The following is a 12,184-nucleotide window of genomic DNA, read 5'->3' as shown; positions in this document are numbered from 1 at the left end:
AGCAAGATAGATGACAGCGTGATGGAAGGAAAGAGTACCCTGAGTGCCTTATTGATCTACCTGCCAGCCTGTGAATGGAGGGTAATAAAAATTTATTGAAAATTGGGGGAAAAAAAAGTCACTTATCCTAATTCCTCTAAAAGGGAGTACTGAGGTTGCATATGAATAAATCCTTCCCTCCCCAAGACGAAAGCACGATCCTCCCACCAGCCAACCCTCCAAACAGCACGGAATTAAAAATCTTGCAGTTTTATTTGCATATAAAGGCCGCTAGATATAGAATATCACAATAAATTTAAAGAAACAACTGCTTTCCTAAATTTCATTAACAAGATAACATAAAATAGAATAAAGCTCAACAGCATTTACAATGGGAAAACAGAAATGACTATTAGCGACAATATTTTGTGCTAGCGAAGATTGCATCGACACACAGTGCAAAATGGGGGGGCGGGTAGGAAGTAAGAAGACAATTCAGGGTATTTAAATATAAAGGACAACTAAGCCTTATTTTAGTTAGCTTCCGTTGCATCCATTTAAGTCTATACACGCCTGCGACTGTACCTAGATTTAACTCAAGCTCTTTAAGACCTTGAGTTCTGAGAAAATGTGTCAGTTCCTTCGGACTTCTGATGCCCTGCTATCAAGCATCCCTTTACAGTTGTACTGTCCTTGGCAATATTAAACTCCTAACTTAGTCATAATACACAAAAAATATTTATATATATATATATAAACCCATATTGAAAAAGGAGTCTGCACTCTCATTTTATTTTTTACTGCATGAAATACTTGCTCTTGACAGATTCCATTTACATATTTTTAAAGCTAAAATAATTTAAAAGAACAAACAAACAATGAGACCTTGTATAACCACAATATGGATCTCACTAGCTAAGCCATCCTTTAAAGGAGGGCCGTTTTCTTCCCTTGACACAGCTTTCTTTATAGTAAGAGTGAAGGGAAGTCTTTTCCGCGCCTACTTTTGTTGAAAAGATTGCTCTACATCCGGGCCACGTCTGCAAAATAAGAAGCATTCCCAAGAAAAATAACAACAACAAAAACATCAAAAAATAAAATACTTCAAACAATACTCTTCAACAGTTGTGCAAATCTGGGTGGTTTTTTTAAAACACTGCCTACCTGTTTCTTTCTTTTTTTTTTTTCTTTTCTTTTTTTTTTTCAGCTTAAAGCATATTAAAATAAGACTTTTGTCACCTTTGCAAAAGAAAGCTTGGCTGTCCTTTGGCGAACACTAACAATTTACAATGGCGTGGCCTTGGAGAAAAGAGAAGTCATTTTACAAATTCACAATGCTCCTTTGATTCCAAATGGACGCCCCATTTATAAAAAAGAAAAAACAAGAAGCACAACTTCTAGCATCATCTGTGTTCCAGCAATTTACAAACAAACAAAAAAAAAACCTCACAGGACCTGGAAATAAACAAGTAAGAGAATGTAAGTTTATAATTAGAAAAATGGCAGTTTTTAGATCTTCCCTCACATTCCACTTGGACGTTCAGAGCTTCAGGAGCCCTGTGGGTTTGGAAGGTCAAATATAATTGGAGGGTTGGTTGGTTGAAAGCTGACGGTACAGGCTGAGGCATTGATGTACGTGGTGTAACCATCGGTCATGATGCCGTACCCTGTGGAGAGAAGAGCGTCACACTTACTGTAATGCATGCCGATGACCGTGACTCAACGTGGGGCCATCACACAAGGAAAACAACAAAATCTTTGCCAGTGGGCAGTGAGATGAAATTCAGTGCAGCCTCCCCTAGGTGGGACGGCTTTCAGAAGCTGCCTCCTGATTTGATTTTAATTTCTTAAAAGGGAGCATCTGCTACCTCAAAGAAAAGTGATTCTTTTTTCTTTATTTAACCACTAGATTTGTCGGGGAGGGGCTGTGATTTCTTTACTAGTGAGAATAAAGAAAAAACTTTTTCCCCCCCTATTTTTAAAGTATAGTTTTCATTTCAAAGCCCTGTATGAACGACTGAGTTCTAGAAAGGTGGATGAGTAGCAATAAGAAACTCCTCAGAGGAAAATGCATCCAATCATCCAAACCCCAAATGGGCTTCAGGACTGGTGAGAAAGGGATGAGCTTTGCATGGGGAGCTGGGAGAGGTGGATGCTTAGCTTCCTTATGTATAAAATTAGCTCTAAACTGCCTCAGTGAAAGTTAACAATAAGCGATCTTTTCCTCCTTGAATTGCTGAGTTCCGTTTCCTTCAAAAGAATCAGGAAATCAAATGTCCAAGTGATCTGGAGAGACATCACCATGGGACACTGCTTCCTATGCCTACCTGGACACTGGATCAAGCGAAAACACTTCCCATATGCATTCTAAATCTCTTGTGACCCACTGGAAGAAAGTGAAGAAAGTTTCTCTGGGTATTTGGTACGTATGTTCCTTTTATGCATTTTAACGTGTTGAAATTTTTAGCACGTTTGCAAATTTGCACATTCCCCTGGATACCTTGTATTTTGTCTTACAGCCTCTGCAATTCAGTTTGTAATTCTACGTGTGTATCAGGCTCTTATGGCATAGAAAAATAGGTCTGTGAAAAAAAAATTATCAGGACTTACAGAAATAACTGATAAGATTTTTTTTCCCCTTCCATTTGCTAAAATTTCTCCAAGTCAGCCTGCAGAGAGCTTAATGAGGGTCAATGGAAAAATCTCTTAAGAGAAGAAAAGAGGCATTTAAAATGTGCACTGTTTAGTTCTGGGGTCATAAAGTCTTGTTATCTCTCTCCATCAAGAGGTTGGTATTTGCCCTCTCTCTGCCCTCTTCAGCTGTCTTAAGCGAATACAAGCGAGACAAGTTTATTTGAATATGATCTCCTCCCTTTTAAGCAAGTTTATTATTTTGGGACTGCAGTGGAATTCCCCAATTGTCTGGCTAGTTTAAAGCTAATTAATGATTAAAAAAAAAAAAGATGAAATGCAACCTCACAGGCATGATGCAGGAATTCAGACCTGATAACTGCTCCCCAGAAATGCAGTTTAGGCATGATCTTCCATCCCGCTCCCCTCCAGCCTGTGTCATGCCCTAGAGAAGTGCCCTCCTTTTCAAAGAGTATGGCTCAAAGTCAGGGCAAGATGAGATCCACTCTCGGGGAGCTACCCCAGCTCCCCTTTTCCAGCCACTTGGCTCGTGCCTGCACTTGGCGAAAGCTGAGTTTTCTCTGGCCTCAGTTGGATGATCCTCAATACGCTGTTTATTACCTGCCTAACCAGAAAGCCCCTGGATTTGTGGGCTTTGAAAAGCAAACTCTTTTTTTACTGTGCCAGGCCTAAACACCTCACCTGCAGATGCACAAATAATTCTGGGGAACAGTCAGCAGCTGGAGGGAATACGGAGGCTGCCCATGTCCGTGCACCCACTGCACACCAAGATCTATAACCAGAGAGGCCTGCACTGCCAGAAAACCGAAGGCCTGCTGACAGAAGCCTCGTGTCTGTCCAAAGGCCCAGTTACCCTCGGTTTGAAAAAGTCAGAACATAACAAACCTAGAGCCCTGAAGCTTCCCGTGAGGCTTTCAGGTTCTGTGAACTTGATTCCAGCTTACTTTTGAAAGGCAGAAAATGGCCACTGGACCAATTCCCATTTAGGGGAGATTTAATTATGCTGTTTAACCTCGGCTTGAGCTGACAGTGCTGACTACTTCTGAGAAGTCCGAAAACGGTTTTCCGAGGTGAGTAAGGAAATGTCTACCTGCAGCTCTTTCATTGCGTGTCCGGGGTTATTTTCTGGAAAAAGTCTTGCCTTCCTGGGTCTTCGTGTGCCTTCCATATGAAGCACAATATTTATAGGCAGGAAGAGGCCACAGAAGTTATTTAGTTTAAAATCCAGGCCATTTCTTCTGACACTCTTAAAGAGAAAATCTGTCCTTTGTTTCTTCAGGGCTGCTCTGCAGCCATGGTTATCAAACATTCTTCACCAGAGCCCTGAGATTCCTGAATTTCTCTGGGATTAGTGCTGGGTTTTCCAAAAGGTGGGCCAGGCCTGGTTTCCTACTGTTCACTCTCTTTAAAAAGAGAGTAGGTCCATATAAAATATTTACAGCTTTGGATGTGGGTGTCTGTCCTAACATGTCACCTCATGGAAGGGTCCCACTGGTAAGAAGAGTTTGGAAACCACTGCTCCAGTTATCCCCAGTGTAAACAGGTCCCCACTGTGAAACGAGGTCACGGATAATGACTCAGCATGTTGTGAACTCCTTCCTCCTGGTCTTACCTTCATGGATTCCACCGAACACATGGAGTTTGGGCCGGACCCGCCTCTGGACTGTGTTTAAAAGCTCCACGCAGCCCACTCTCTGAAGCTCCTTTGGAACCCAGTCTCGAAAACCTAAGGGCAAAATGTAATCAATACGCTTAATTTTCTGTCTTCAGGTAAGGTTTCATTTAGACTTTCAGGAAGCCGTAACTCACAGAAGGTTTATTACATTATCTGTAATCTTAGCCTCTCCATTAAAGCTCACAATGGCTTTTAAGGAACTTTTTACTCGTCACTTTGTCTTCTTGAGGTTCTTGAATTTTTTTTTTTTTTGGTTTCCATTTTTTTCCCTTCCTGCTAATTAACATTTTTTTTTTTTTTCCTGTAAGGGATTTGATTTATTCAGCCATGGGTTTCAAATCTTCTTCATGGGCCCAATGACATTTATTCCCGGCAGTCCTATAATCTCTCTTTTCCCCTCAATTCAGTTACTTTCTTTCTCTCTCTCTCTCTCTCTCTTTTTTTTTTTTTTTTACTGTATCTCTTACAGCAGACTACTTTCAAGCTTGTACAAAGGGCTAGGAGGGGCTGCCTATAAACTGGCCACAAGATACCTTGTTCTCTTTAGACACATCAGCTCTCAACCCTTGGTGGTTCCTGATGATCAAAGCTTGGGAATGCCAAGTTTGTCCTCCGGTCTCCTCTCAGCAACAGGGCAACCCTGGTGACCTCATGGTGGCCTGCAGTGAGCTGGGGCTAACTGACTACCTTTATGTAAAAGCCACTTAGTTCTACGCCTAATGCAGAAAATCCATAAGAATTGACATCAGTTATGGCAAAAGTCAGCTCCCTGAATGATTATGGCCCAAATGGAATCCAGTCACCTTGGCAGGATGGGGTGCAAAGAGGGCAGGGGGACAGAAGGCTAAAGTGTGGTCGGGGGGTCCACCCCGCAGCTCCATTAGGTGGCTTCTACCACTCGGGAGTGACCTGGCAGAAAGGGACAGACCAGCTTTTTGCACTTTGTTTGGCAAAACTGTAGAAATGACGATCTAGCATCTCTATAAAGACACGTTGGCTGGCACGTGGGGAGTGGTTAGAGACTACAGGATAAACATCGGATAAAAGTTGGGGGCCCAATAAAAATCCAACCAGGGGTTTCAAAACTTTGCTAATTAGAGGGAGAAAACCTTTAATCCCACCGTGACTGCCATATTCTCTCATGCATGTGTTTTTCTTTAAGAGGGAAAATATCTCATCTCATATGTAATCACCTGAGAAAGTGTCCCGCTCGCACCTTAATAGCGAAGTCCCACGTGCCACTGCTCCCTCCCCAGCCGGACAGAATTCAAGGCCAGGCTTCGTGCCCACCCCCACCTCCTAGTCCAGAATGTTCCCAAGAACCCCAGCAACAACACTGATTAAGGCTCAACGTGACCTCATGAAAACTTTGCCTGGCCTTTCAGTTGGAACTCCTGCATGTAGCTCTTACTCGGCTAAGTGCACAGCCCCTCTCCGGATTACTCCAGCTTCACTGCAAACAGCGGGATGGGAGCCTCCCTCTCGTAAGACTTCCAGGGGTGTCTGAATTCTCTGGAGGCTAATTCAGATCTACTACTGCTGCCACTTGCTTTTGTACCAAAATTAACGACTTGGTGAAGTCTGTGAATCAACCATTGTGTTCAAAGTTATCTTCCAAATAACACTTCAGGCTCGTATATGTTTCCACGCTGAGGATGTCCAAGTCCCTCCCAGTAAACAGCCTGAGGGGGACCATGCCCACGCCCAACCAGGCTGCCCAGGGAGAGGACCCAGCTAGCTGGGATGGGGTCTCTGGAGGGTCTCCTGTGTAACTCGTGTGGATCAGAATATTTAGCCGGCAATGGAATGATTTAGTTAGTCTCGAATGACTGCAAAATAGGGAGATGAATTAATTATGACTTGATAAAGCTTACTGATAAGTCTAATCTTGTAAAGTATGGAGTGGGTAGTATGAGGGAGGGGGGAAAAAGGTCAGGGTGATTCTGAAACTAGAAAAAGGCAGGAAGTGCCGATCTTATGCAGATCTGTACAACTTCCCCGTCTGTGACCGACCTGGCTCCCCTTCTCTGGTTTCTCCCCATCCCTGAAATGTGCCACCATGGCTCTGGCCCTGGTCCTCCCTTCCGCTGTTTCTGTGTGAAACACACAGCACGTCCCTGATAAAGGCAGGAAGGCGGCACGGAGTGGTGTGGAGGGGAAAGTATCTGCAAGGATTAAATCCACATTAGGGGTTGGGTGTTAGGTTTTTTGTTTGTTTGTTTGTTTTTTCAGGCTGACAGAGGAGAGAACTGGCATGGGTAGCAACCCCAAACCACAGGAAAAAATTGTGAAAATCATTTATTTCTGTATTGAGTGTTTTCCCCCTCTCTCCAAACCAAGATGATGAAGAACTCTGCTAGTACTGCACATTTAACAATTTGTTAAGAGAAGAGATGTCATGTTACGTGGTTTTCAACACAATTAAAAAAAAAAAAAGGAAGACTCTCTTACTAAAAGTGAAGCATCTGAATTGCCTGGGCATGCCTTAGTTTGACAAGGAAGGGGGCTGGCATCATAGACACCTGGTAGACGGAAGGACCCAGGTGGTAGTCCTGTCAGAATAATGTTCTGTGGCTAACCCAAACCGCAAACAAGCTCACGAATAATTAGAAGATAATTATATAAATCAAATAACCATCTTCTGACCCGTAGTCTGGATAACTGAAGGCAGCTTTGAATGCTGAGTGCAGGCTCATTGCATCTGTAAGATGGGTATCTTTAAGTAAAGTTCACCATAAGTCCTTAACACCTTAGCTAAAAAAAGGGGTTTCTTTTCTTGTATAATTAGCGAATGTCATACTTGAAAGGTCTCCTGGGTTCCACTATTATATAGAAAAGGAAAATGAGCTTCTTTGAACAGGAGTTTCCATCATGTCATTGCCATTCAAAAGCCCTGTGATTGGGGGGGTCTGTGTCTTCCTCCCACTCCCCACCCAACCCCCCTCACTCCAAGGTGAATACAGTTCTTAGAATACATTATCAAGCTCAAAAGACTGTGGTGCTCCATACTCATTTGATTTTCCCTGACTTGACTAAATCAAAAAATGCAATTTTAGGAACACCTGTAAGCCCAGCAGAACTGCTGAGTTTAATTATTATACTGGGTTTCTTTAAAGACACTGACTTTTCTTTTTGTATTCACCTTTTTTTTTTCCTTTGGAGGAAATTGATTATGTCCCTGAAGCATGATTCATCCTGCCTGGGGAAACAGGCATCACGTGTGACGAAAGGATCACCTCTGCTTCACTTACCTAGAGGAGGTCCGTGTGTCATGAGTATGTCGATGCCCTCGGGGATGAGGTTCCACTTGTCCAGCAGGGACTGGCCTCTGGGGAGGTTAAAGCCCCATCCATTAAACCACGGGGTCCTTTGGGGGAGATAACGGACATGGTATGAGGTCAGCAGAACCACATTTCCACTCTACAATGTTTCTCTCTCGCACATTCCCCCACGGTTTGCATCACTCTTTTCTCGTTTTGATGGCTGGCCCTGGCAGCAGGATGCTTTTTTGTTGACTGCTTCAAAACCAATCCATTTGAAAGCAAGCGTGGAGTCCACGAATTGTTCAACTAGAACGGGGCACAGGTGCCTTTACAGTGGAGACTCTGCCAGCCGACCTCTATCAAAACCTTAACAATGCTTTGTCTTCCCCCAAATCTCAGTGCTTCCTAAAGATGCCCCGCCCCGATCCAAAGACTTTCCGCCCTTCCTGTAGTGCCTGAGAGCTTAGAGATTCCATCAGTACCCTTTCTTCCTCCTTATCACTGTGGAACTGCTTCACCAGAAGAATTCTTACTGAAATCCTTGGAGAAAAGGACAAGTGTGTGCTCTGAAGGCAAAACCCTCCGCACATGGAGATGTTCTGAACATTCCCGACTGAGAATACTGAGGAAATACGGGGGGCTCTGAAAGGTAAGAGGGGACACAGTGAACAAAAAGCCACTGTGGAATTTTCCTCCTGTCACCAAAGGGAAGATTTCTGGGCACACCCCTGCTCCCTCTGGAATCCCCTCTCCTGACAGTGAATGTGAGTACTCCATTCTCTCAGGAACTTCTGCTCCAGGAATGAGTTTCTGAGATCGATGCTCCCTGTAGAAATGAATGGGGTCTTTGTCCATCCAATGAGCATTTCTAATGGAGCTGAAAATGTCTCCACCACTATCATAACAGGAGAATGATCCATTTCTCTCTACAAACACTACAGGCTAAAATCACACCAGAATGAAACAGTGCCCACTGCTGTCCTCTCCCCAAACATCCAGATGTAACCATTATTTGTTGAAACTGACTCTCTTGTGTTCTGTAGGAAAATTCCCACTTGCTATAAGTTGGTTAAATTTCCGCCTAAGCCCAACTCTTCCCTTCATGCCCCTGCCATGCCTACTGAGAGGTAACCCTGTGCACCAGGGCACCCGGTCTGTCACAGCTAATCAAACAGGGGGCATTTACTATCTACAGCCGATCAGGGGCCAGACTAATCAGTCCCTGGAGACTCTGCCCTCAGAAACACTGACCAGCATTCATCTGGTGTGGACATGTACAGTCAAGGCCAGAGATGGAAGGATGGCGCCTGAAATCCACGTTACAGGCGAGAGCCTCAGTTCCCACTGAGGTGGTTGAGAGAGTAAGTTCCAGAGGTCAGAGACTGTGACCTCAGCTAGAAAAAGAGAAACCAGGGAAGCATCTGACTTGATTCCTAACCACTTTCTAAGTCCCTAAGTCATCCTTGGGAAACCTACTTGTAATAACCATAGCAATGTAATAATAATAATCATCATTAAAGCTATTATTTGAGTGTTTATTCAAGGTACGAGTCTAAGCACATTATTTGTATTAACACATTTAAACCTCACAACAAGCTCATGGGGCGGGTACTATTATTAACCACATTTTACAGATGAGGAAACCGAGGCACAGAGACATCAAGTAAACACAACCGATAAACTGGACATAAACCCAATCAGTTGGGTCCCCGAACCCAGACCTTAACCACCATGCAATTCCTCTTTTTAGACCTCTTACGTATTACCTGAATTAACTTACTGCTTGCCCTGAGGGAGCCCTCTTCTGTACTCTTTCAAGTTTGAGAGTCTTACTGCTTGAAGTCAAAGGAGCACTGAACTGGAATAATACATCAATTGCACGGCTCTGAAATCCAGCCATAAGACGCTGGAGCGCAAACCCACGGGTCCTGCCTGCCCAGCTCATTCCCCCTCTTTTGGAAACAATTTCTTCTGCAGTACCTTTCCCTCCCTGGGCTCTGGTAAGGCGGACTCATCCCTGCTCTAGAGGGAAGCACGTACTGCCTCTCCCGGAACAGCAAGTAGTCTAGGGAGATACACATGACTCAAGCTGGACCAGTGAGAGTCACCCTCAGGATTTTGTTGGTGCTACCTAAAAAGAAGTTATGGTTTCCTCTCTGGGACCCTGAGTCTTGAGAGCTACGTAAGCCTGCCAGTGCCTAGGAGCTAGCTTAGCCACGATGCAGACAGCCTGTGCCTGAGAAGCAAACCATCGCAAAGAACAGAGTGCCCTGATGACCTTGTTGGGCGTGGGGAGCCAGCTGTGCCTGAAGCAAATTGTGTTTCCCTTCCAAGCATATAAGCCAGCAAAACCCTTTTCTTCTTGTTAGCTTGAGTTCGATCCTGTTTCTTGCAACTGCAAGAGTCCTAACATACACAGTTATTACATTCAGGGTAGACATGACCTATGTATCTACCGTAGGCAACAATTACCCACCCCCCAAGATGCCCAAGAGGTCCATGTCCTGTTCCCTTGAACTTATAAATATATTTCCTTACATGGCAAAGGGGGATCAAAAGGTTGCCAGTGGAGTTCAGGAGCTAATCAGTTGACCTTAAATGAGGGAGATTCTCCTGGATTACCGAGGTGGGCCCAGTGGAACCACAAGGGTCCCTTAAAGTGGGCAAGGGAGGCAGAAGAGGAGATTGGAGCCATGCCACGTAAGAGAGGCCCCACCTGCTGTTGCTGACTTTGAAGAAGAAGGAAGAGGAGCACAAGCCAAGGAGTGTGGGCAGCTGCGAGAAGCGGGAAGAGGTAAGGAGAGAAAACAAACGCACCAGAAGGGCCTCCAGAAAGGAATGCAGCCCTGCCGACACCTGGATCTCAGCCTAGAGGGACCCCCGTCAGACTTCTGACCAACAGAACGTGAGGTAATAAATATGGGTTGTTATATGCCACTAAATTGGTGGTGACCTGTTACAGCAGCAACGGAAAATGAACACAACACCTGAGCTCTCTGGGCAGGTAACAAAACAGCGGGACTGTGAATGGCCTGACCCTCGCCAGGTACCCGGCATCTGTCCATCAGCACAGCTCTCCCACAGCCGCACTGTCTTCTTGCTCAGCTAAACGCAGTGCTTCAGGTTTCTTCCAAGGAAAAGGCTGTGCTCACCCTTCACCCCAGTCCTTCAGGGATGGACCCCGCGTTGCCTGGGGGTGACGCCAGGTAGACTCCTTCCGCGCTCAAGGGGTCAGCCTTATTCTCTCTCACCTCCGAGGACTTCCTGCCTTCAGGATCTTAAGCATTTTCATTCGAGTCTAAAATAGAGCTTTCCCAGTTTGGAATGTCCATCTCTCCCCTTTATGTTACAATAATAACCCCCGTTCCCAAGATTTGTTGTAAGAGTAAAAAGAAAAAAAAATGCCCAGTTCAGAATCCAATGAAAACTCAGTGAGCGTTCTGGCATGAGAGAGAGAAAAATAAGCAAAAACATCTGTTTTCCTAGATTTTGAAAACAAGCTTCTGGGCCTATGGTTCCCGCCTGAATGGCGAATAAAGAAGGGTTGGAAAGAGTCCCAAGCACACCCAAGTAGTTGGTACAATGAGGGGCTCTGATTTCACTGCCAGAGTCTGTCCGAGAGCAGCCAGCCTTGGAACCCCCAGGATATCCTGGGGGCTTCCAGAGTCAAACAAACAGGACTTAACTTTTTCACTCTTTCCCGTTTCCAGCCGCAGAATTTTCTTTTGGAAACCCACAGCCCTATCCCCTCTCAGGAAATGCTCAGTTTTACAAGTGCTCTGTAAAAGATTAAAACAGGCCCATGGTCTACAGATACCTTAACTTTTATTTGGTCAATGTTAAGCTTGTGACAAAATCCAGACGTTTCCAAGTTAAGGGTAAACTTTGAAAATGTTGGGCTTTTATTCTGACTTCAACCTGTATGTGTGTGAGAACGAGAGAGAGGTTAAGTTATAGGAAAATGAACATTTATCAAGTCCCTGAGATGCTCTTCGTCGGAGTTTGGTTTTACACAGACTATTACGTTTAATTCCTCGTAACAATCCTTGAGCTGGGTATTAGCCATTCTGTTTTTAGATAGAAAGCCTGAAAATCCGTGACATCAAGTAGTTTGTTCATGTTTTCGGGATTGGTAAGTAATGGAGACAAGATCTGAACCCAGATCTGCTGACTCCAAAGCCCATGTTCCTTCTTTGCACAAGGCCAAACTAAAATATTCCAGCCCAATTTTGGTTTTGGCTCTCAACATTCATAAAGTAAACAGGACTGAACCATACAGCCTCTTAGGCTGTGCACTGTGCAACTCCAGCAGGTGCCATGGCACTGGGTGATGGAGGAGACCCTTAATGCAAATGTTAGGTGACCTCAACAATACTGGTATGGCTTTTCTGAGGTGCTTTCTGTTCCTCTAGATCCTCCACATAAGGCTTTTTCCTTAAGACAGTGACCAGGAAATGGGAAAAGCAGCCCACGAGGGGCTCCAGAATTATCCCCATATGGCATAATAAATGGGGCATAGAGAGGTGGGAGACCACCATGCTAATTCACATTCTGGCATCACTTCACTAACTCGCAGGACCCTTAGATAAGAGAAGGACCTCAGTGGGCCGGTTTC

At 44.5% G+C, this 12,184-nt stretch overlaps 1 protein-coding gene across 6 annotated transcripts in view; it reads right to left on the bottom strand.

Moving 5' to 3' along the window:
* Positions 1–233: 233 nt before the first annotated feature.
* MPPED2 (metallophosphoesterase domain containing 2) overlaps positions 234–12,184 on the bottom strand; it is a 162,625-nt gene continuing 150,674 nt past the window's right edge. For all 6 annotated transcript variants that reach the window (XM_031459850.2, XM_031459851.2, XM_064492482.1 and 3 more), the window contains 3 exons: positions 7,558–7,673; positions 4,244–4,357; positions 234–1,646 (listed from right to left, as the gene is read on the bottom strand). In XM_031459850.2, the coding sequence (XP_031315710.1) occupies positions 1,528–1,646; positions 4,244–4,357; positions 7,558–7,673 (349 nt within the window). In that variant the 3' untranslated portion in view covers positions 234–1,527. The remainder of the gene's footprint in view (positions 1,647–4,243; positions 4,358–7,557; positions 7,674–12,184) is intronic.

Source organism: Camelus dromedarius, chromosome 12, assembly GCF_036321535.1.
Source record: "Camelus dromedarius isolate mCamDro1 chromosome 12, mCamDro1.pat, whole genome shotgun sequence".
NCBI lineage: Eukaryota > Metazoa > Chordata > Mammalia > Artiodactyla > Camelidae > Camelus > Camelus dromedarius.
The sequence above is the reverse complement of the archived record's forward strand: the minus strand, read 5'-3'. Positions and strand labels throughout refer to the sequence as shown.